The sequence below is a fragment of the Gadus chalcogrammus genome, chromosome 1 (assembly GCF_026213295.1).
Source record: "Gadus chalcogrammus isolate NIFS_2021 chromosome 1, NIFS_Gcha_1.0, whole genome shotgun sequence".
NCBI classification, from domain to species: domain Eukaryota; kingdom Metazoa; phylum Chordata; class Actinopteri; order Gadiformes; family Gadidae; genus Gadus; species Gadus chalcogrammus.
In genome coordinates this window covers 501,895-527,033 of record NC_079412.1, presented here as the reverse complement: position 1 = coordinate 527,033, position 25,139 = coordinate 501,895, and the positions used below count along the sequence as shown (strand labels likewise).

Below are 25,139 nucleotides of genomic sequence, written 5' to 3'. Positions count from 1 at the left end.
TTATGCAAAAACAAAGTAGAAAACTTGTAGGGAAAGAAAACATACTTCCATCAGGTATAAAGAATAAAGATAAATAATGCATTGGTACTACTGTTTACAACAATGGTCATGCCATAAAGCTTTTTGAATGGAATTGAACCGGCGGCATCAACTGAAACCCTCACGAACCCTGCAGGGCCATGAGACCCCCCGCTCCTAGACCACCTTGACGAAGACATTTTCTGGGGGAAACGCTGTAATCGGCCGTTCCCCGTGCCCTTGTGACATCACTAGGGGGCGTGTCTAGTACAACCCAGTGGACTGGGTCAGATCAGCTTATCCATCACTATGATGGGCCTGGCTCATGACGTCAGCCCTTGAATGTAATCTTCAGGCCCAGCTCAGTGCGCGCCCTATGCTCCTGCAGGAGGCGCTGGTGTCTCGGTCGGAGGGTGAGGTGGAGGAGGAGAGCTCCGACAGCCGCAGTGCCAACGAGGACGGCAGTGACACCAAAGACATCGACCAGGACAACCGCAGCTCCTCCCCCAGCATCCCCAGCCCGCAGCCTGGCAATGAGAGCGACTCGGACTCCTCCCCGCAGCCCAGCGGCCCGCAGACCGCCGCCCCGCATGTCCTCGCTCACCAGCCCCCCCACGGCGCTCCGGACCCCCTCCACGCTCCACCCGCCCCGGGCCCGCTCCCTGTGGCCCAGGCGCCGCCTCACGGCCCCCCGCGCCAAGCCCCGCCCCACTTCTCCAGGGAGCCCCTGGTCCCGAAGGCCCCTCCCTCCGTACCCCAGGCCAAGCCTCCCCCAACCACCCCCATCCCGCCCTCGCTCAGACAGTCGCCCCACCTGTCGGCGACGCATTTCACCCAGATGCCCACCAACCTGCCCCCGCCCCCGGCCCTCAAGCCCCTCAACGCCCTGCCTAACCAGCATGCCCCCGGGGCCCCCCCTCCCCCCCTGCAGCTCATGCAGAGCATCCCAGCCGCCCAGCTGGCTGCTCTCCCCCACCTTCAGAACCACCCCCGCGCCCATTCGTCTCATCTGCCCAACCCCCACCCCCAAACACTCTCCGCCATGGCACAGTCCAGCCACAACATAGGCCCCGCCCCCAGCCACAAAGTAGGCCCCGCCCCCAGCCACAACGTAAGCCCCGCCCCCAGCCACAACGTAGGCCCCGCCCCCAGCCACAACGTAGGCCCCAGCCACAACGTAGGCCCCGCCCCCAGCCACAACGTAGGCCCCGCCCCCAGCCACAACGTAGGCCCCGCCCCTGGCCACAACGTAGGCCCCGCCCCCGGCCACAACGTAGGCCCCTCCCCCGGCCACAACGTAGACCCCGCCCCCGGCCACAACGTAGGCCCCCCCCCCGGCCACAACGTAGGCCCCGCCCCTGGCCACAACGTAGGCCCCGCCCCCAGCCACAACGTTGGCCCCAGCCACAACGTTGGCCCCGCCCCCAGCCACAACGTCGGCCCCGCCCCCAGCCACAACATGGGCCCCGCCAACAGTAACAACACGGGCCCTGCTGCGAGCCCCAATATAGGCCCCGCCTCCATCCCAAACATAGTCCCTGCCCCCAACCACAAAATAGGCCCTGCCCCCAGCCACAATACAGGCCCTACCTCCAGCCACAAGATGGGCCCCGCCCCCAGCCTCAACCCATCCTTACCTCCTCACTCTCTGAGGCCCTGCGCCCCGACCAGCAGCCCACACAGGGCACATATTCACATCAAGGAGGAGCCAATGGATGAGCTAGAAGAAGCGGAAAGCCCGCCTCCTCCGGCCAGCAGTCCCTCGCCAGAGCCCACGGTCGTCAACATCGCCAGCCACGCCAGCCAGTCTGCCAGGTACCATATCCACCATGTCAGGGTAATGTATAGAACGCAGACAGCCAGTCTGCCAGGTACCCTATCCACTGTCAGGGTAATGTATAGAACGCAGACCGCCAGGTACCGTATCCACCATGTCAGGGCAATGTATAGAACGCAGACCGCCAGGTACCGTATCCACCATGTCAGGACAATGTATAGAACGCAGACCGCCAGGTACCGTATCCACTGTCAGGGTAATGTATAGAACGCAGACCGCCAGTCTGCCAGGTACCGTATCCACTGTCAGGGTAATGTATAGAACGCAGACCGGACTCCGACTCCAAGCGGAGGGGTCTTGCTTTGCCAAATCTAAAGAAATGACAATTTATTTGTTACCATTCGTAGTGTTGGAACAGTAGAGAACTATTTCAACAGAGATGTTGACGTCGCTTAGCAAACGAATACGCTGGGGTTGATAAGTTAACGGACCACTTGAAGTGGTTGGAGTGATTGGAAAGGCGTCAATCGGAGGCAAAAAAAATCACTTTCCTTGAAAGCGGTCAATTATGCTTTGCAATTATGCAAAAAAGAATTACTGCCAAACATTGGGAAGGCCCATTCGAGTGAACTAAGCATTCTACAGCATTAAGAAGAGCTGTGTAATAACAAAGAGTGACAAACTGCATCCCTCTTAGATCCAGGTCCTTTTTTCTATGTATATTAACATTGATGATGCAATATTTAATCTTTTATAAAATGTATTGATTGTTAAGACAACAAGAGGAAGCATGACTTATTTAAATGGTTACTAAAGCCTCTGTGACACATGCAGGCCGTTGAAAGTTCCAGGAGATTTCCTGCCTGGGCTGAATTATGTATAGGAACAGGGATCGATGTTAAAATCGTCGGAAATCTGCACAGGCAATTTGCCCCGCTCAAGACTTTGTAACATTTCCTGATCACTTGCGGAACACCTGTGTTGTCGTTGGGTGAAAGCAGAAACATGACTGGGAGAGTTCATGGGGAGCAAGAGAACCAATCATAAGACTCTGCTGAGGACAGAGAGAATCCACAACGGTTTACATTAACGCAACGGTGCTTTCCGGCCTATCCGATGACTATCAATACAGCTTATTTTGTTTGCAAAACAAATTCCATTTTTCTAGAAAAACTGGACAGGCCCTGAAATAAGGGAGTTCCTGTCACTCAGCGGGTTCTGGGGACTGTTAGACTCTGCTGGGCCGTCTCTTGGCCTGCTCAGTCCGGCGTCAGTAGGCCTATGAACGTCACTGTATGTGTGGATAGGGCAAATCACCAGGGGTACATGGAATGGAGCAGGAACAACGCAGACCTTAACTCTTCTAACATGTGTTCTCTCATCCAGGTTTATCAAACACTGGGACCGGGGCTGCAACTCCTGCTCCAGAACAGACCTGTTCTTCACACCGCTGGCCGCCTCAAAGCTGGCCAAGAAGAGGGAGGAGACGATGGAGAAGTCCAGGAGAGAGGCGGAGCTCGGCGCTCGCCAGGAGCGGGAGAGGGAGAAGGACCGGGAGAGAGAGCGAGAGAGGGAGGCAGACAAAAATGTGGTGAGTTAAGGTTTCACTTTTCTGTTTTTTCTGGTACTTCATTGGGGACGCTTGTAAATGTAAATGTTTAAATGACGGAACAGGCATGTAGTGTGATCACGCTTATTACGTGTAAGGATATTATATAGATATATAGCTCAGGAGGTGGAGTGGGATGACGTAACCTTGCTGGTACGATCCCCGGCTCCTCCTAGCTGAGTGTCATGGTGTCCCTGAGCGAGACACCTAAACCTAACCCGACAAGCTTGCTGTCGCCCTGCGTGGTTGACTCCGCCGTCGGAGTGTGAATGAGTGCATTAATGGTTGTAACTCGCTCTGGTTAAAAGCGTCTGCTGTATGCCCTCAATGTAAATGCCCACATGTCACTGTAGATTGATGACCGTCCCCCCTTTCCCCCCCAGAGAGTCTCCAGCTCATCCCAAGACAGTCGCATGAGCGATGCCCAGATGTCAGCCCAGATGTCCGCCCAGATGTCCGCCCAGATGTCCGCCCAGATGTCCGCCCAGATGTCCGCCCAGATGTCGGCTCAGATGTCGGCTCAGATGTCGGCCCAGATGTCCGCCCACGGCCACATGCGCTCCTCCTTCGAGCAGCCGCCCACCACGGTGGCGGCCGTGCCCCCCTACATCGGGCCGGACACGCCCGCCCTGCGCACGCTCAGCGAGTACGCGCGCCCCCACGTCATGTCGCCAACCAACCGCAACCACCCCTTCTTCATGTCCCTGAGCCCCGGGGAGCCTCTGCTGGCCTACCACATGCCCGGCCTGTACGGCAATGACCCGGGCCTCCGCGAGCGCGAGCTGCGCAACCTGCGGGAGCGGGAGCTCCGGGAGCGCATGAAGCCCGGCTACGAGATGAAGCCCCCGGAGCTGGAGGCCATGCACCCCTCGGCCAACCCAATGGAGCACTTCGCCCGGCACGGCGCTCTTGTGCTGCCGCACATGGCCGGCCCGCCGCACCACTTCGCCCAGTTCCACCCGGGGCTGAACCACCTGGAGCGCGAGCGCATGATGATGGCCAACCAGCAGCTGCGGCCGGAGCTGAGCTACGCAGAGCGGCTGACGGCCGAACGGCTGCACGCCGAGAGGATGGCGTCGGTGGCCAGCGACCCGGCCGCCCGGCTGCAGATGCTCAACGTGACGCCGCACCACCACCAGCACTCCCACATCCACTCACACCTCCACCTGCACCAGCAGGACCCCCTCAACCAAGGTGGGCCTCTTAAAGCACCACCCGGGGGCGCTGTTGGGTATTAAACCACCACTGAGCGCTTACTGAGGAAGGTTTCAATAAATACACATAGCTACATAGTGTGTATATAATGGAAAAGTAATCATCATTTTTCCTAAGGCAATATAGTCCCTTTAGACAGTATAATAAGCGGCGCATTAAAACTTAAACTGAATGGTTATGCAGTCAGTGGTGTACGTTGTCAAGGACCAGAACCCAATCCGTTTTATAATTAAAAAAAGTAAGAAAATAGAAAATGCTGATCCTAATATTGATGGTAGGTCAAATATTCAGACTGATAACCACTACTACTGCCGTGGCAATGGATCAACATGCACAATGTTTGTTAGCTTTTTAATAAGTGGAAGTAGGCATGCTGTCAGAATGAGATGGATCATTGGATCCGACAGCCACTGACGTCCACACAGCAGTCCTACCCAAGCTTTTTGTTTAATTCAAATAACACTAGAAATGAAAAGGAAAAGCGTTTAGCCGTTCTTTCTAGAAGCAGAGAAAACGTGTGGATGGTCTCAGCATGCACAGTTGTCAGGCAGAGAATGAGGAGTTTATCTTTTCTTTCATTTGGCAAACCTTTAAAAAGTTATTCAAAACTGTAAATGACGTATGGGGCTAGCCCTAAGTGATGGAAGTGATCATGAACTGAGGTATGAGGCAATGCAGCGCATCTTTTCATTTTCGGGTCTCATGTTTGTGACCTTTGACCTTCAGGCTCTTCTCCACACACTCTGGACCCCATGGCAACCGGGCCCCGCTTGGCCCGCTTCCCGTTCCCAAACGGGCCCGTCCCCAACCCCTTACTCAACGACCTCCCCCACGACCATGACATGCTGCGGCACCCGCTGTTCGGTGAGACCTCCCACCCAGCAGAGCGCTCCTGTTCCTCCCCCAGTCCCCTCCCTCCAGGCTAAGTGTGAGGTGTGCGTCTTGTCTCGCTCCAGGCGTTGCGTATCCGCGGGAGATGCAGGGCCAGATGCCCCAGATGTCGGCCGCCCACCAGCTGCAGGCGATGCACGCCCAGTCAGCGGAGCTGCAGCGCATGGCCCTGGAGCAGCAGTGGCTGCATGGGCACCACCACCTGCACGGCGGCGGCCCGCTGCCCGGCCAGGAGGACTACTACAGGTGGGTGTCCAGCACCGCTGGGCAGAGCGTTTGACTGACAGATGGTTAGTAGCTTTGGTCTGCGTTTGCATTTGCACCGGTAACGGCGCCAGTACCGATATCTGGACTATATAAGTTAGCCTGTCAAACATTTGTTCGTACCTCGGCAGTTAAATGTGTTTTGTGTTTGACCAGGTGTTATTTCAAATTAGAGCTGTGTTGGTCTGCTTTGCATTTCGCGTAACTATGTCAGCGTGCTTTGTAGGGGTGTGCATTGGCACTGCCCTCACGATTCGATAACGGTTCACCAGGTAACGATTCGATTCAATTCGATTCTACGATGCATTGCGATGCATAAAAATTCTACTGCACACAATAAGGCTAATTTTTTCACCTTCCACTCCCTAACCTACTGCAATTAAATGCCAGACTTTGTCCTTTCTAACATTGTCCTTATAAAAAGGATGATATGTTTCATAAATTATTTTATGTTGCTCCACTTCGAGAATCAGTCTCTCGTCGTCCATGTTGCCGACCCTCTGAGACCCTTTGATTGATTGACTGCTGACCTGGTGCCACCGGTCATGACGTTATGTTGATGTGAAGTTGTTATAGGCTACATGAGCTGAGTATTGTGTTTTATTTTGAAAATTGACCGGATGCTCTATGGCTTTTATTTTTTCACTTCCTGCCCGGCTCGATCTGCTCTGTTGAAATTGACGCGGTTCAGCAACGGTTTTCTGGGACGCTGCTGAGCCGGTGGAAATGGTTTCATTGATTAGGGTGGCAGTGATCAGCAGCGGTGACGCTTTCGTCCCTGGTGGAAATCAGGCTAGTGTTGTTGTTGTTGCTAGCGCCGCCGCTTAGCATGTACTTCACAACTCTATTGTCCACTCGAGGCCCAAAAATGAACAGCGACATAATCGATTATGGTACGTTGCTGCATCGATGCTGAATCGTGCATGCCCCGCATTGCGATGCATCGCCGAATCGATTATTGTTGACACCCCTAGTGCTTTGTCTGCGTGTAAACCCCCACGCCTTCAGCTCTCCATTGGTGGTTCTGGTGCGCACCACTGGATCCAACTCTGACGTAGTGATGCGTTTTCCCGCTGTAAAGGTTCCTGGTACAGAGCGGACAGAGTCAGGGTTGTTCTTGGCAAAAAAGGCGGTTTTAATCTAGTGTGCCATTAAATCATCTGAGCATGCCACAGCGGTAGCTGTGTGATTGTCCTTGCACAAGCTCTCGCTCACACTGGCCTTCCCTCCTCCTGCAAGACAAAAGCAGGCACATTAAGGCCCCGTTTACACGAGGACGCTTGCGGGTAAAAACGACAAAATATTTTATCGGAAGTGCCTTTCGTTTAGACGGTGACGGGGTTTTTGGGGCATGAAAACGCATAGATCTGAAACCACCCTCCAGAGTGGAAAAGTTGAATACGCTCCGCCGTAGCGTGTCCGTCTACACTGCTAAGACGCAAAACACTGCTCAGATCTGCTCACGTCGCGTACGCGTTTACGTCACATACATGTGCCAGTACAAGGAAATAAACAAACATGTCAGATTATTTCCATGCCTCGGATCTTCAAGCTGCTCTGGCAGCTCTAACAACCGTACAGGAGTCTTTCCACGAAATGTACAGGATATGTACAGATAGTATTACTGAACAGAGAAGCATCTTTTTGGTTTTTGCGGCACGGATAAGAGAAGAAGGAAGATTCTACGCATGCGCTCAGACATGGCGGTGTTGTGTGATAGTGTATCACACCACCACCTAGCCGCCTGGCATGCAAATGCATACCCAATCGAATTCCACACACTTTTGTGTCACCGTATGCATGCAGATTTCCTCCCGAAAAAGCTTGTCTAAACGCGGAATAAAAAGTGAAGACGCGACACCACTTTTGCGTCTTCTGTTCAGACCTTCATCGTGTCAAGGTAGCCTAATACACACTCCCTGGCAGGTCTGATTGCGAGCAGGTGCCCGCAATCAGACCCAATCAACCCGGCAGATCCGGTGAGCTCCAAACATGACCCATGCCCCACCTGCAGGCCAAACGCTGTGCTACCCCCCACACCCGCCTGCTTTCTAACGATCCGTACCGTATCGTACACTCTTACCAACCAGAGGCGCAGATTTAGTTAGCATGTATAGGTTCTCATTTGGTCGGCCCCCTGAACAGCACAGAGAGTCCTGTATTTACCTTACATGGTACTCTTACATTAATAAACATGTTGTATTACACTCTCACTGTCTGGTTATCTCAATCCTCATGGGTCTGTTTGGGTCTGTCTCCCCTCTTGCAGCCGTTTGAAGAAGGAAGGAGACAAGCCATCCTGAGGCCAAGGTGGGCCAGACACCATCTGAACAGAATCCAGTATACAGATGGTGTCAGCCTCCACCCTAACAGAATTCAGTATACAGATCAACTAGACTCCACACTAACGGATCCAGTACAGATCAACTAGACTCCACCCTAACAGATCCAGTATACAGATCAACTAGACTCCACCCTAACAGATCCAGTATACAGATTAACTAGACTCAACCCTAACAGATCCAGTATACAGATTAACTAGACTCCACCCTAACAGATCCAGTATACAGATTAACTAGACTCCACCCTAAAATAATCAAGTATACAGACGGGCCAGGGAGCACCCAAACATAATCCATTATCCAGATGGACCAGACTCCACCCTAACAGATCCAGTATCCAGATGGACCAGACTCCACCCTAACAGATCCAGTATCCAGATGGACCAGACTCCACCCTAACAGAATCCAGTATCCAGATGGACCAGACTCCACCCTAACAGAATCCAGTATCCAGATGGTGTCAGCCTCCACCCTAACAGAATCCAGTATCTAGTTGGCGCTCAGCCTCCACCCTAACAGAATCCAGTATCTAGTTGGCGCTCAGCCTCTACCCTAACAGAATCCAGTATACTTTTCAGAGACTGTACATTTTTTAAAGAGTGTGTGGGTCCCTTTGTTTTAATATATTGAAAATAAGAATCCTTGTGTGTCTATATGTGTATTCCTTGTTCCAGCACTTAATGGGATTGTCAAGAGGTTTGCTTGAGATTTTCTTACTAATAGACAGTAGTGTTAAGACTTTATACTGCCATAATCTCCTAATTTATTGTTATTTTACTTGTTCAGCAGACATGTGCGGTATTAGGGTAACCAGCATATCGCACACATCAAACTTTGATGTGTGCAGTATGATAGAATTGCTAATGATGCCCTAGGCTAGCAAGGATGCTATTGACCCAGCTGATGAACATTGGTAGTAGTATGAGCTGTTCTTTCATTTTTAAATGGTCTTGTGTAAATTTAAATTTTAAATCAGTGTTTGAATGATTGGCCTAACAACCTAGCATGACTGTCTTCACAATTCCGAAACTAGAGTAGCAAGTTACAATGTTGTGTCATTAGACTTGGAAAACTATACTACATGGATTTATTCTAAAACTGCTAAATATTTGTCTAAATTAAAAACATTTATATTTCAAGGTATCTTTCACAGTGTAACCTAAGCTTTTAGTCTCTTTGAGACTGTAAATACTACATGTGTAATAGTCTATATTACCAAGCATTATTGATATAGGTTTAATATTCTATATTAAGTATTATTGATCTTACTGTAAGTGTGAACTCTTGCCCCTAAATTTGGCACATAAAAAAACATTTGCTGTACACAGTTTAGTGTTATAAAATAAAATGATTGTAAATTATAAGCTATGATCTGTGTCACTGTTGCAGAGTGACATTAAAACAACATATTCCGATGTTTTTTTTAACAAAGCGGTGAGAGACGAGACCCACGTGATCTTAACATACATTTTAAAAACCCTGTTCCCTGTTTCAAAATTCAATATTTATGTGAAATAAGAAACAAAAATATTGCACAATTATTTCAATAAATAATTCTGCAATGACGAATTCTTGTCTGTGGTTGTATTTCTAATTAACCAGGAAATGTATACCGTTTTAACTATAGGCATCATGTTAACGCATAGACATCAGGCCTTCTACAAACTAACTGTTGACAATCATATTAAGAAATGGAGAGCTTTGACCATTTAAGGTTTATTCAACAAAACATTATTTGACAAATCTGAACACGGCAACATTCTGCATTTACCAACTAAATTGCGCACACAGGCTTAATCAAAAACCCTACAAGACCTACCTTATACCCTTTGACAACATTCTCATGAACCAGCCTAACATTTAACAAACTAAGCTTAACTGTCTATGCATTTGTACTTACTGAGCAAATACAAAGTGCCCATATTGTGTGTTAAAATATCAGGCACATGATATTACCCTTGACTGACATATTTACTAGCAATGGTCCATATCAATTCCAAGAATTGGAATTGATTGGACTGTTAAACAGATAAAAAGGTCTGATCGGTGATCAGTCGTATTGCATGGAAGCGTTGTGTTGTTGGACCCAGGGGAGATGTGCGTTGTGGTTCTGTCACTGACCGTCCTTAGCAGGTCTCCTCAGAACATAGTGTCGGAGGTACTGGATCGCTGATATTGCGCTCACATTTGCCAGCAAGGCTAAATGGTTATCGGAGAAAGTCAAAATCAGGTTATTTAATCATTTTAGCTGTTACAAATATCAACCATTTAAAAATCTTGAAATCGATTACATTTGAAATACGAATACATTTTTGTTAGAGCAGTTTTGTTCAAACCTGCTTTCCAAGAGTCTGCTGCGTGCGGGTCAGTGGACCTCAGGACCCACGACGCCACTGCAATGCACAACAAGCACATGTCTGACTGCTTCAGGGTGGAGAAGAGGCCGTCTTTATCTGAAAACAGACACATGATTAGTACAACATCTGTATATTGCTTTCATTCAAATGTGGAAGATTCAATTGATTGATATTGCCTTTAACCTTATTCACCAACCTGATAATGACACCGATGTCGGCATGAGTTTCAACATTTGCTGGTCGGCTGCCAGCTTTCTGACCAAGTGGTTGGGGAAAGAGGCAAACCCTCTCTGAGGGGTTAGTGTGTGGACTGCATTGGCGTCCCTGAAGGGGGTCCAGTGGGCTCCGATCGGGAACACCCAAGGCCAAGACCTAAGGCTCCAGCTGCTGCCGCTGTCTGGGAGGCGTATATTTCTGATGAACCAGCTGGACCAACATCTGTTGTTGAATAGAGCTTCGTCCGCGGCTGCAGACGAGAGGACGGGATAGACGCCCGGACAGGGGGCGTGAGGTACAGCCCAGATTGGCAGGCCGTGGCTCTCCATGTCCGGGTCAACGTGAATCTCTGTTGAACGTATGAGGTAGTCTGCCTCTGGGAATGTGAGCGCTCTAAGGGAGTGGCCGGAGCATGTGAAGATGGGGATTGGTTTTTCCTCTCTCCATTGGGAAGCTTGGATGGACAGGAGTCCGTCCTTAGACCCATATCTGGAGCTGGTGATGCCGTCGCAAAGAGAAGACAGTGATTGGTCATCATAGTTACTGACAGTCCCAAAGTCATCCTCTGTCTTGTTCTCATAGAAATACCCCAAAACTTCCGGGAGTGATATTCTGTAATCCTCGTCCAGAATGTCAGGGTTCGACAGCATAGTTGAGAAGGTTCCATCGACGAGAACGTTGTTCACCATTATGACAGGGATCATCTGCAGGGAAGGATCCTTTATACAGGGTGATCGCTCATCTCCATTCTCAAGGATCGGTTCGAAGGGCGTGCCCTTGTGAGTACTGTAGAGAGTTTGGATGTTATGCATGCTTTTGCTTTTTTGAATACCACTCTCATGTGCAGTTTGACCAGCTGAAAAACAGTTAAGGGAGTGTGGAACATCCAAACTTCCCTCTTCCCGCGTGCCTTCATTAGCCGGCGGTGTGTTCTTTGTGGAGTCCCGTGTGGGAGGAGAGACAGCTGGGCTTTGCGTGTGAAGGTTAGGGTCCAGAAGGTCAGTGCCCGTTTCTTGCCCGCCACCCAGTAGCTGACAGTACTCCTCATCCAGATCAGAGAATACGGAAACATCGCAACTCGAGCGATCTGGCTGAGAGTCATCGGGATTGGTAAAGTAGTCAGAGTCTGCGATGTCTGACGGATCTACCAGAGGGGTATCCGACCACAGAGGACCGGTGTCTGTCTTCATGTCCCGGTCATCATCATGGGGCCTTGCTGTGTCATGAATTGTAAGTGCTTTTCTGCTGGGTAGTTCCCCTGATTCTCTCAGCTGTAAAATGTCTCTAATTGTCAGTTTTTCCATCTCATCCCAAAAGGCAGACATGGCGAATACAGGCCGACAAGGGCCAAGTGATTCAGCATATGTTTCTTGGCTGTCCGGCACAGAGCCAGCTGTCGGATCACAAACGGAAGGAGATTGAGGTTGATCTGTTGTCATGCTACACAGTTCCACTTGCTTAGAGTCTGAAGGTTGAGACGTTAAATGGACTGTTTTATCAGCAGAGTTGTTCTCTAGTGTTAAACTATCACTTTGTTCAACAGGTAGACATGCCAAAGCAGGCTCAGTATATGCCTCCATACATTCCCCATTGGCCTCAGTTTTACAGCCATGGCTTTGCAAGGGCATAGGGTCCTGCAGGTATTCAATGTCATGTGACAAATGTTTAGCAGAATGCACATGCAGTGTCTCATCAGGAAACTGCACGTCATCTGTGTGTGGAACATTTTCCATCTCACTTAACTCCAACAGGTCACATGGTGTGGACAGCAATAGTTTGCGGCGGCGGGACCGTTGTTCCAGGTCCTCTGGTTTATTTTCAGAGCGATGGTCTTTGAATATAGGCCAAGTATCCTCTGGTGTGTCAGGTGCTGAAGCATAACTTTCACAATCAGAGCTGTTGCTTGAGCTGAAGTCTTCGGCACTTTTGAATTCCATAGACTCAATACTTTCAAATGATTGACAGTATTGTAATCTACTTGCACTTTTCAAGATAACTGCGTTAGGCAACATGGCGGTTTGATGTCTGGAATTGCAAATATTTGCCAAGCATAATCCTTGACCATTTTCAAAATCCTCAGACTTCACAACGTCCAGCACTGTAATATCTTGACCTTTAAATGCTAACTTGGATAACGTGGAGTTTGGGAGGGTCACTGACTGCGGAGCTGCCTCAGATAATGGACATGTTTCCAGTGTGGAAGGTTTAAAAGAACACAATTCAGAGTCTGAAAGAGAAGAGTCCTCATGGATTGGTTTTGTATCTGTGAGAACTGGTATCTGAATCCCATCGGATGACTCTGCAGCAGATGCTCCTTGGTGTGGTTGTGACGTTTCACAAGGCCCCGAGTCGTTGCCGCTCTCCACCTCTGATTGATTCATCTTGACCTCTGACCTGCGTTCAGGTGTGGGCTTCTGCATACCGCCGCACGGGGGAAAGGTTCTACTAGCTTTCTTTTTCTTTCGTCTTTTTCTTCGCAAAGGGCTGACATTCACCGTCACAAACCAACGCTCCTTCTCTTTCGTAATCAAGAAGCTTCTGTCTTTCCCGCAAAGTGTTTTCTCTGCATTGTGTGCACATTGTATCAGCCTGTCGTTCATATCACGGTCGGCTTTATGTCTGGGAAGTCGCTGGACTTCCTGTGTAGTTGTGGCGCAGACCGTGTCACTTAGCAGAATTCTCTGTAGGTCTGAAAGCGTTTCATGGGCTCCATCGTCAGTAGAACATTGGCTATCATTAGGGTCGCTTCGTTGTGAGAGTGTTTCATTTGTTGCAATGCCATAATTAACCATCTTCAATATCTCCTCATTCTCTTTTTGTGCTTCCATGGTGGAGAGAACATCTTCTTCGGAACACTGCGGTGTCTCTACAAGATTAAGGCGGGTATGAAGAGATCCTTTATCTGATCCCTTCTCTTCCCAGACCGCAGTCTGATCCTCTCCTTCTCCGTCTGTGTGCTTCTGGTTAACCTGTGAAAACTCTGCAAAGCAAGGGCCATGCTCCAGTGCGAGGTGGACTAATTCTGGCCCTGTTCTGGCAGCAGTGGTTTGCAGGGCATCACATTGTTCTGAATGTTCCTGACTCCAGGACTCTTCTGAATCACTCAGGCTGGAGTTGTCAACGTCTGCTTTGGAGGGCAATAGCAGGCAACATTCTTCACACTCATCATAAAAGCTCATCCACTCGTATTCCACTATGCTGATACTGTGATCAAGGTCGTCCATTTGCACACCTTAACATAGTGCTGCAACTGCAAGAGCGGGAAACACAAAGGAACAAGGCTTAGGACCTCCTCCAAGGTTACAGTAAATCCTGTATCAATGATGAGCCAATGGTATTGTCTCACAGGAAGAAGATTGATTTAAGATCGATTATATAGGTTCTTATTCTATCCATATGTTAAGTTTTCACGCCGTTGTATCGGTGCTGTGTGTTGATACTAACACTGTCAGTATCAACAATTTAGGTGAAATTCTGCTGGGATTTCAATCGTAAACTAAAGTTCGGATAACATCAGTCAATGTCACAGCACCAGGAATTTATACGTCCCAAAAAATGTACTATTCTTTCAACCGTAGTCTGGTAAATGTGACACAGCTAACCAACTATAGGGTCTCTGAGGTAAACAAACTGCTGCAAACTGACTCCTCCAATATAGCAAACTCACTCACCCATACTATATTATATGCCACCATGAAACATTTTTCAAATGGTCACTTTTACAACATTGCTAATAAATCGTGGTAAGTGACCATTGCAGTACTAAATGCATAATTAACATAAATCGTATTTATCAGACTATAGTTGGAACAATAGTTTTTAAAGAAGACACTGGTGAATGTTTTGTTGAAACAGTATATTATCACTGTATGTCGATAAAGGGTAAACCTACCTGATGCACACAGAGAAATCCTTGTGATCAAACTTTTTCTGCCGTGTCCCGACAATCACATTGTCCTGTGTCTGTCCGTGGGTCATACTGGTGCCTTTGAGCGGGTAAAAATAGAGCAGTATGTGGCAGCACATGCAGCGGCCTTCATGTCCTTCCCTTACTGAAGGTGTGATATTTCAGTCTCCCTCCCAGAATAGAACTGCTAAGAGTTGAGATCAATAATATAGGGCAGTTATTTGAATCTATGGGATTTTGAATGAATCGTCTGCGATTCTCAAATTGAAACAATCTTTCTCAATATATTACCTTACAGTAACTTGTTTACACAAGGTAAAAATAATAAATGTGTTTGAAGTTACCAACTAATTATAAAGATTAGCCCTAATACGTATACATGAACCTGTAGACATTACGTTTTCTTAGACTCATTGTTTCCTTTCATATTAATTGTTTTGCAGCACAATTCACTATTTGGTGTTCATTAGAAATCAATAACACTAAACTTATTTAACTCACAATGTTCAGCTGGTAAACTCATGTGTATAAAACAAACCACAACTATGCGAAAAGTGTTTTATTGTTGTAAAAGGTACATAGCGTCTTCATAACAAGCTAAATAAGTTTCAACTAGGACTCTCATCTACATCGTTTCAAATACTTATCTGTAAAAAACGATTTTGCATTCATGAATGGCTAAGCAAATAAAACATATTTTACAATCACTGCCTTGGGATATGGCCTCACTTCTTCATATTAAAAACTTTTGGATGTCAAGATGTCGCTTCAAACATTTACAGTCCAGCCACCAGCCTTACGATATAAGGTAAAGGCCACCATAGATTCAAACGAGCACACATTCATTACAGCTGAGATTAAAACGTTTGTGACCCTTCCTGATGTGAGACACAATGGCACAGTAATAAACGCAGAGCGTAAGATCCTAAAACAATGTTTGGCCAATATTAACAAAAAACAGTGAGCGGTTTCTGCATAAATGACTTCCTATCTACAGAGACACCGAGCCCAGTAGCCCTGCCTCAGCCTCAGAGAACCAGGCCCTCCCAGACACCGCTTCACACTTTGGGTTCAACACGTGGACGCAGAAATAAAGGAATTCAGCGAGACACTGAAGGAATGGACGCAAGTACATTTACAAAAGTCTTCCACAGATTATCTTTTCAATGATTTCATATGAATGTGATTCATACCTTCCCAAAATGTTGCCACACCGAGAGTATGTTATTGTTCTGGAAATGGTAAACGTGGAAGTTCAACATACACTATCAACATGCTATTAAGGTGCATTTAGATTTTATATTTATTCTGAGTTTAGATACTTTTTTGATTCGTTTCACAAAATTCAAATTGAACCGCCCCCAAATTTAAAAGGCATTATGTAAACTACAAAAAAACAGATTATGCGTGTTCTGATATGCAATCAGTGTGGTTTTTCAGATACTCAACTACAACCTTGGTTCAACTTGTTTTGAATGGAATCAAAAGATTATAATACATTCATCCTTGTTAAGTGTTTCAAAGTGCATATATATATATATGTAAGACGGTATTTCATAACACCCCAAATACACCCCCCAAAATAAACTCAAAGAAAAACAAGACAGAAAAGATAACATTGAGGTGACGATCAAAAACACTGAACTTGGACGCAAACCTCAGAGTAAACCCCAAACCACTCTTCTTCCTGGTTACTTTGGCCCCAATAAATATAGTGCAAACAGTCCTTGAAAGAATAAAAGAATAAGAATAAAAACGAAATAAAGAATCAAAGAAAAGAAGCGTTCCCATTCACAATTTGTTTAAATTGTTATTTGACAACACAAGAGCTGTTGCCACATGATTACATCCAGCTTAAAACGGCAAAATGTTTTCAAATTGAACAGCGACACACCGTCCAATGGCAGAGCCCAGGCAACTTAGCTAAAGCCTTTGGCATCATCAGGAGAATGCACTCATAACAGTCACTTTGTGCAGGGTCAGTAGTATTATCGTAGTATTATCATAGGGGGGATACTTGGCTGATGAGAGGAATAACCCGCCTGTGTATTCAGCGTTGAACCCCAGCATCATTAAACACCTGCCTCGCCAGGAGAGTGTGCACATGGTTTATTAGAGACTAATGAAGCGCCCTCACAGTGACACGCCCGTACCTTTCACCAGTCATTTACTCAACACATTCTTCCATCATATAAAGCTAAAATCCTGAGACTGTCTTCCTTACCAGCGCCGGCTGGGGGGCCGCGGCTACATGCTGTAGACCCTGGAGATGGCGGTGAGGGGGGGTCATGGCTGGGGGGGGGGGGGCCCGCGGCTACATGCTGTAGACCCTGGAGGTGGCGGTGAGGGGGGGGGGTCATGGCTGGGGGGGGGGGGCCGCGGCTACATGCTGTAGACCCTGGAGGTGGCGGTGAGGGGGGGTCATGGCTGGGGGGCCGCGGCTACATGCTGTAGACCCTGGAGGTGGCGGTGGGGGGGATCACTTCTGAGGGGGAGGTGACGGAGGGCCTCTCCCTCCTCACATACCGCTGTTTCCTCACTTGGACCACAAAAGGAAAGAGATTGAATGTGACACCGGAAGACGTAAATCAAAAACAAAAAGAACCATCGGACCTGTACAGGTTAGCTGCACACCACTCAACGAGTGTATCCGTTAAGGGATCTTACACTGGGAAACCTTTATTCTGTTCCATTTACCCTAGCTGCACACCCCTCAATGAGTGGATCCATTAAGGGATCTTACACTGGGAAACCTTTATTCTGTTCCACTAACCCTAGCTGCACACCACTCAATGAGTGGATCCATTAAGGGATCTTACACTGGGAAACCTTTATTCTGTTCCACAGTTTTTGTCTTTGTTGTTTCCGTCGTCCTCAATTGCTCCTCCATTGCTCGATTCAACAATACATTTTGGCACAGCATTTATATGGTAGATTTAGCAGAGATGTTAATCTGTAATAGAGTTTAGATTCTCTGCCCGAGCCCGAGCCGACCCGCGGGCTGATATTTCCCACCAATATCCTCGGGCTGGGTCGGGCCGGGGCTTTGATCGAGCATTTTTATTTTTATCATTGGTTTATTGGCCTAATCTGAGGAGAAATCTATGCCATAAACAGAAATATTATAGGCCTTTATTACACGGGTCTTCTCAATGCCGTGGAATGCTCCGTTCACTTGCATGGGTAGTACCCCAGCGTCTTCAGTTGCTAAGCGACGTCACCGTCTTTGCGGACAAATTATTTCTCTGCTGATCAACACTACGAATGCTGATAACGAATAAATGGTCAAAAAACACACCATGTGAAGTTATTTTTTCGTTTTGACAAGTAGCCGTGTAATAAGCGGGATAATGTAAAGAATGTCGCCGGTCATTTTCAAAAATAGGCCCCTTCAGGGCGAAGCAAGACACCTTCGCTGCGCGTCGGTGTACTGTTCGCCCTGTCGGGGCTTATTGTCCCGATAATGACGGCGTTCTATACATTATCCCATACATATATATTTAGCAGAGAAGGCCTAGTAACAAATGTGTACAAAGTTACATATGTATTCAAAAATTTGGGTTGAAATTGGGCTCAGGCTCATAATAATAATAAATAACCCTTAATGTGCCGGTAAATCAATCAATATATTTGATTCAAAGTCGGGCCGGGCTTCAAGATATTTACTTTTTCTATTTCTACAGCCATCCATGAGACCTCTGTAAATACTTTAAACTTGCAAAATCAAAAATAGCTTTTTGAAACTTAGTTCTGGACTTAAGCGGCCTTTCCTTCATGCACCATCACAGAAGCACAGCTCCATAAAACATAGAGATAACATATTTTAGCCACAGTCAAGTTTATCATCTTTACCACCATGCATAACCTATATTTTAAAATATTTCAATTTATTTTAATATCATCTGCTCATCTCCTAATTGTAACCAGATTGTTGGATTGATTGATTTGGATTAAACATGTCTCATATAATAAAACATTAAGCAACACATACCTGATGAGGATGGTATCATGACAGCCTAGGGAAAACACATTGAAAGTAGTCGTATGTCAATTGAATTTCATTCATATGTAAAACCAATTGGGGAAAAGCACTATGGAAATTTGATGAACTATCAGAGAACTGACTTACGGTCTCACTTGGCTGGAATATGCTGAGAGCTGAAAATCACAAAACAAAGAAAGCAATGACTTCAACATTCAAAATGTCCACAACAGAAACTCCAGGAGCACAGAGGAGGCTGACGGGTATAGCATTGTTTTGTCTCACAGGCTCAACAGCAGCCCACTGCTCACCCTTGTTTTGGCGGTAGAAGATGTTGGGCAGGCGGTGGGAGCGTTTGAGGTAGAAGAAGGAGGCGACAGACAGGATCAGAAACAGACTGATGAGCAGAGTCCCTAGGAGCAGAGAGGCGGCCACGCCCGGCCCACCTGCTCACACGGAGGAAGGACCAGCGTGATGATCTCACCAACTACTCGAACTTCTAACATGTACAACCATTACATTTACAATGTATAGGTCTTTTTAACCATAACTATTATTGCAATAACATAATAATACAATTACTGCAAGTGCAATACTCTACATAAGACGTGTTTGATCTACTTATTTTATTTTCCACAATATTTGCATCATGAAACTATTTTAGTGCCTACATGATTCATGATAACTGACAAAAGCTATCCAATATATCAGCCCATAAAATATGCATGGAATGAAAATATTCACTGAACCATAATGTGCAAGTTCTCACCAATCTTGGGAATGACGGTTGTAACGGTGGTCCGATTTTTTCTTTCCTCAGTGTAGTCTGCAGGTGCACACGAAAAAAAATGAAAACGGAATTGAAATGTCTCCGTCTTTTCTTATCTGTTTAAACATATACATTGCTGCAAATGTTTGCTCCTTACTGTAGCTGCATGCTGTTGAGTTCTCCAGATCCACGGCGGATGGGTCACAATAGATGCAAACTGTATTGGTGTTCTCTAGGAAACGCAGGTAGCATCCTTATATAGGTGCAAAGGCATAACTTAGATAAGTCATTTCGATAGTAATTTTGCATAAAGGTAATACAGTATTAGTCTGACAAAAACACAAACAATGTGTAGTAGCAACTTAGTATGACAACCTATTGATGAAGGTTGGTCATGAGATCTAGGACATAAGCCATTTTGATCAAATGAAATCTCAGTGTTGTTGGCAACGTCGTTCAATCATTCATTCATCCAGGTCACAACAACAATTGTGTTGAAACTGAAACCATGAAAATGAGGTTGCGAAATCAGCCTTACCTGGTTCACAGAGGGTGTCGTTTGAACATGAAGTGTTAGCTCTCTGTTTCTCACCACAGCACTGGAGTGTATTCGGATGAAGAGCCTACACAAACAAACGAAAAGCAACCTAAAATGAACACTTCTTAAGCAACTCCAACAGTCTGGGCCTTCATCCCATTGACATGCCTTACCTTGGTCACAGGTGTCTCGGGTTTGATAAGGATCGCAGTTGCAGCTAAGACCAAAAGCGACGTCAGGGCCATAATCAAACCTTTAAATACCAAACAGAATCAAATCAGCAGAAGGTCTGAGGATTGACATCGCCACATTGGGAAACAATCGCTAGGCTAGCCTCCTGAAACACCTGTCATCATGTACATGATGGCTGCAGTGGGAAGGAGAAGAGTTCCTCATTCAGAGCGAGCTTTCTATCACGATGTAGATTAACATGAACACTTAATGTGGAAATAAAACGTACCCTATGAGTCATGTTTCCAGATACATACCTCAAGACGAGTGACAGTTGAAAGCTTAGCATCAGGACGCATAACCATGACCACAAGAAGCAGGAAAACTTATCCGCAGCTCAGCAAACCAAAGCACTTCCGCTCAGGGTTTCAAAGTAAAAGCGGGACCACCTGTGCTTCTCAAACCAACGCACTCTCGTTAAGGGCTTCAAAGTAAAACGCGTCAAATGACGTTGGATATGGCAAGCCGAGTGTGCCACAATTCGACTTCAATTAAACGCGTTCTGAAACGCCAGCACGCGTGCCCAGAACGCGTTTTGGTTTTCCAGAACGCGTTCCGGCGTTTCAGCGCGCGCGCCCAGAACGCGTTCCGGCGTTTCAGCGCGCGCGCCCAGCGTTTCAGCGCGCGCGCCCAGAACGCGTTCTGGCATTTCAGCGCGCGCGCCAAGAACGCGTTCCGGCATTTCTGCGCGTGCGCTCAGAACGCATATTAGCATATTAACAGCACGCGTGCTGTTAATATGCGAATGCGCTCCTCCCCTCAATTTTCTCAGCCAATAGATTTGAGCCGTTTTCCCCTAATCATATGCTAGGGCAAACACACAGACAACATCAGTCGAAACCAGAGCTCTTCTTTCGCGAATCTTTTCTGTTGTGTCGTTCTTAAAGTCGAAAGATGTTAAGATGTTTCAAATTAGGTGGTTAATGTGGAGGTGGTGAACACTACAAGTACATACACTTTGACTATACACTATCTAAGCTACTTGACCGAACATTGTGTATGGTAAGTGCCGTGGCAACTATGATAACATAATTAAAAAATACTTTTATTTATAGCGTATCGTTTATTGCATTTATTTATTACAGCATTACATGAGTCAGCTTATTCGTCTTCTGAGTACAATAAAAACAATAAAAGAGTTCAGAAGTTAGAGTTAAAATTCCATTAGAAGTAAATAAGTCCGTCTGAAGTATTAACATGCAGTTGCAGGTTTTAGCCTGTACGTGGTAGTAGCCTATAAAACGAGGTATAATTCACTTCATCAGTTGGAATGAGACAGATAGAAAAAACTATATATATATATATATATAATATAGGGAGGTGAGGAGATAGATACTACTACAACTGATACTATTGGTAACCAACTGGTAGGTATTGGTACCCAACAGACCAAGCCCTTTAGGAAGACTTCCATCCCGCTCCTGTCACATTACATAAATAGTTGGTGTATAGCCTATATAAATGCAGAAAATATTGCAGCCAAAATTGCCCCCAAAATATTCACAACATTTACCATTTAACCATCCCTTTTCACATTAAACTGGCCTCTACTCTTGATACATTTGTAACTCACCTACAAACTCACTCATAGCCTTTAATTTAGTGAAACGTTTTGGTCACCTTTTTCCTATTTCTTTTTCACAGTGTCTACACGTCAGGTCATGGTGAGGAATATATTAATCATATATTTATATTAGTTAGTTAGTATGTTATTACTATATTGTTATTAAGTGAACATCAGTCCATGTGTTACAAACAAACAGCAGAAATCAAATGCCGGGAGGAGGGAGAAGCCTGTCTGGGCAGGCTCTATACACTGCGGTCCCGGTCCAACCAGCACCTGCCGAAAATCTCCTGATTAGGAGTGAGAGAAACACAGGCATACACACAGCAGGGGCCGGGTCAAAGACCCGCCTGGGTCATCACACCTGCAACTGAACACCTCCAAGAGAAATTGTGGTGGATTACAGGAGGACTAAATGACATATGCTACCAGTCTCCATTGAGAGGGGACAATGTGGAGGGGGTCACCACGTACAAATGCCAACACAGATGCACTCTAGAAAGAGCAGAGCCGGCTGTACTTGCTAAGGAGGCTGTGGTCCTTCAATGTCTGCAAGGTCCTCAGGATGTTTAACCAGTCTGTCATTGTACTCTCCTATATGCTGTTGTGGGGAGGCAGCGTTAAGAAGATGGATACTGGGCGACTGGACAGGTTGTTTCTCCTATTCTTCTCCATTGTTCAGAACTGAAGTATTTTTAAGCTTTAAGTTTCTATTTACAGAGGTGATGGACTTGGTGGGGACTTGATGTCCCTTATTGAGACTACGGTAATAGTAACATTATGATGATTATTAATAAATAGCATCTCAAGTCTGTCAGTCTCTCTCCAACAGGCTGTGTATATTTTGGTCTGTCTCTTTCCCCCCAAGCCTGCAGATAGAGCTGTCCGGATGGGCAGGTACTGAATCAAAGGAAGGCCTAATTGGGCAGACTTTAAAGCCTCTTGAAGAGCATGCTGCTCTCTGGCTCTGCTTGCTGCTCCGGCCTGTTGTTACACAGGGCTGGCTCAGGGCTTCTCCTTTACTGGTTTTTGACTTGTATAACAGTGTGGTCTTCTCTGTCAGTTGTACCTGTGTGGCCACATGCTGCTCTGGGTGTAGTAGTACCAGATAGGTTAAATGTAGAGAAAGAATTTCCACAACGGCTTAATAAAGTACACTATTATTGTATTTTTTCTATTACATTTTATATATTCTATATATATATATATCGTTTTTTCTATCTGTCTCATTCCAACTGATGAAGTGAATTATACCTCGTCTTATAGGCTACTACCACGTACAGGCTAAAACCTGCTACTGCATGTTAATACTTCAGACGGACTTATTTACTTCTAATGGAATTTTAACTCTAATAAGCTGACTCATGTAATGCTGTAATAAATAAATGTAATAAACGATACGCTATAAATAAAAGTATTTTTTAATTATGTTATCATAGTTGCCACGGCACTTACCATACACAATGTTCGGTCAAGTAGCTTAGATAGTGTATAGTCAAAGTGTATGTACTTGTAGTGTTCACCACCTCCACATTAACCACCTAATTTGAAACATCTTAACATCTTTCGACTTTAAGAACGACACAACAGAAAAGATTCGCGAAAGAAGAGCTCTGGTCTCGACTGATGTTGTCTGTGTGTTTGCCCTAGCATATGATTAGGGGAAAACGGCTCAAATCTATTGGCTGAGAAAATTGAGGGGAGGAGCGCATTAGCATATTAACAGCACGCGTGCTGTTAATATGCTAATATGCGTTCTGAGCGCACGCGCAGAAATGCCGGAACGCGTTCTTGGCGCGCGCGCTGAAATGCCAGAACGCGCTCTGGGCGCGCGCGCTGAAACGCCGGTGTAAGTACCATATTGGCTCGGCTACCAGATCGGCTCGGGGTCCGTCGTCTGCTGATTACGTTACACAATATCATTGGCTGTACGCTTGAATGGGCGTAGGCTACATTGTGATTGGCTGCTAAGGGACAGTTGTGATTGGCTGTTTTGTGCTGTAGCTCTGGCTGTCGTCATAGCAACCACAGCGAGCACATGTGTGAGCGCGAGTAGGTCTGTCTAGTTTCGGTTTGTGTTGCCAGATTGGGCATATATCCCGTTTTTCCAGCCTAACGTGATTCAAAGTAGCCAAATCAGGCTGAAAATGTGCCCAATCTGGCAACACGGACGGCTTATCTTAACAGCCAAGATGATTCCGAGGGATGTTTTGTTTTTAGAAGAAAACTATCCATACAGATAGGTTGGGAATGGTCTATGTTCAAAATGAAAGATCATTACAGGCTCTTTAATTTAAACCATAAAAGACCTTATTGCTGTAGATAGCGTATTGTGTGACGTAATCAGCAGACGACGGACCCCGAGCCGATCTGGTAGCCGAGCCAATATGGAACTTACACCGGAACGCGTTCTGGAAAACCAAAACGCGTTCTGGGCACGCGTGCTGGCGTTTCAGAACGCGTTTAATTGAAGTCGAATTGTGGCACACTCGGCTTGCCATAGTTGGAAGGTTCTTGAACATTCGCGAACTCGTTCATTGAGCGCGACAAGACAGATAACACTTATTTTACAATTATATATTAGCGTTCCTAACTTTATATTTGTATTGTATTGCATTGTATTTATCTATTTCCCTACACAGTAATAGCTAAATGTTATGGGGATAACGTGAATAATAATAATAAAAAACATTTACCAGTTAGTAAATGCCTGCTCACCTATCTACCCATCTATCTATCTATCTATCTATCTATCTATCTATCTATCTATCTATCTATCTATCTATCTATCTATCTATCTATCTATCTATCTATCTATCTATCTATCTATCTATCTATCTATTACCTATAATCTATTCTCTAAATTAAATTAAGGAAATTAAATTAACACAAGCTAGCTAGACTATGATACACATTAAACACTCAGTTTACTAGCTAAATTCGATTAAACAATTAAATGCAATACAAATATAAATTAAAAACAAGTGTTATCTACGATCCGTTATCTGTATTATATTATTTCGTCTTCGGCAACATGAGCGCGATTGAAATCTGCCTGGCAACGGACAACCCCTTACGTCAGGGCTATTCAACCTCCTTAACAAGGGGGCTGAAAAGGAAAACCACTGGGGGTTCATGGGCCACACAGAGTAAAATTACGTGAATGAATCACTACAAATAAATCCTACTTAAAGTAGTGTTAACTTAATATATATAGTACTACTACATGGAATAAACTTGTCAGACGCATTCCTTCCTTCTTCACTTTTAATCGTATCATTATAAAAGATTTTGTTCTCACATATTCTGGACACGTATTTATGTCAGTGAGAAAGATTGCACTGCCTTGTTTGCCTAGTTTGGCTCTTCCTGAGACACTCATGCAGCTTCTCATAGGTCATGGAGCAACGTGCCCTTGTTCTGATGGCATTCATATGAGAAAAGCTAGACTCACACGTA

At 46.0% G+C, this 25,139-nt stretch overlaps 2 protein-coding genes across 3 annotated transcripts in view; one reads left to right on the top strand and one right to left on the bottom strand.

The window, feature by feature from the left end:
* rereb (arginine-glutamic acid dipeptide (RE) repeats b) overlaps positions 1-11,276 on the top strand; it is a 32,659-nt gene extending 21,383 nt beyond the window's left edge. The window contains exons 12-18 of the mRNA XM_056600486.1: positions 407-1,068; positions 1,171-1,833; positions 3,182-3,386; positions 3,788-4,598; positions 5,346-5,483; positions 5,576-5,756; positions 8,044-11,276. Coding sequence (XP_056456461.1) covers positions 407-1,068; positions 1,171-1,833; positions 3,182-3,386; positions 3,788-4,598; positions 5,346-5,483; positions 5,576-5,756; positions 8,044-8,077 — 2,694 coding nt within the window. The 3' untranslated portion in view covers positions 8,078-11,276. The remainder of the gene's footprint in view (positions 1-406; positions 1,069-1,170; positions 1,834-3,181; positions 3,387-3,787; positions 4,599-5,345; positions 5,484-5,575; positions 5,757-8,043) is intronic.
* Positions 8,225-20,580, bottom strand: LOC130390660 (uncharacterized protein C1orf159-like). Of its 2 annotated transcripts, XM_056600853.1 has the most exons (9): positions 20,374-20,580; positions 20,059-20,138; positions 19,886-19,970; positions 19,505-19,579; positions 19,348-19,404; positions 18,890-19,024; positions 18,726-18,754; positions 18,588-18,612; positions 16,993-17,135 (listed from the first exon to the last, which is right to left on the bottom strand). In XM_056600853.1, exons 2-9 carry the CDS (start codon positions 20,128-20,130, stop codon positions 17,038-17,040), a joined length of 576 nt encoding a protein of 191 aa, XP_056456828.1. In that variant the 5' UTR covers positions 20,131-20,138; positions 20,374-20,580; the 3' UTR covers positions 16,993-17,037. The 2 variants fall into 2 exon arrangements, with proteins under 2 accessions (XP_056456750.1, XP_056456828.1); XM_056600775.1 differs by lacking the exons at positions 16,993-17,135; positions 18,588-18,612; positions 18,726-18,754; ... (4 more) ...; positions 20,059-20,138; positions 20,374-20,580 and adding exons at positions 8,225-10,315; positions 10,453-10,569; positions 10,670-13,939; positions 14,582-14,727.
* Between the last annotated feature and the right edge of the window lie 4,559 nt (positions 20,581-25,139).

What these genes read in the sequence shown, in the direction of transcription:
- LOC130390660 (XM_056600775.1), bottom strand. Translation starts at nt 13,913, where the DNA reads ATGGACGACCTTGATCACAGTATCAGCATAGTGGAATACGAGTGGATG. An exon ending in GACATCGGTGTCATTATCAG is followed by an intron (nt 10,570 to 10,669) that starts GTTGGTGAATAA and finishes GTCTGTTTTCAG; the next exon opens with ATAAAGACGGCCTCTTCTCC. An exon ending in AGCAGACTCTTGGAAAGCAG is followed by an intron (nt 10,316 to 10,452) that starts GTTTGAACAAAA and finishes ATAACCATTTAG; the next exon opens with CCTTGCTGGCAAATGTGAGC.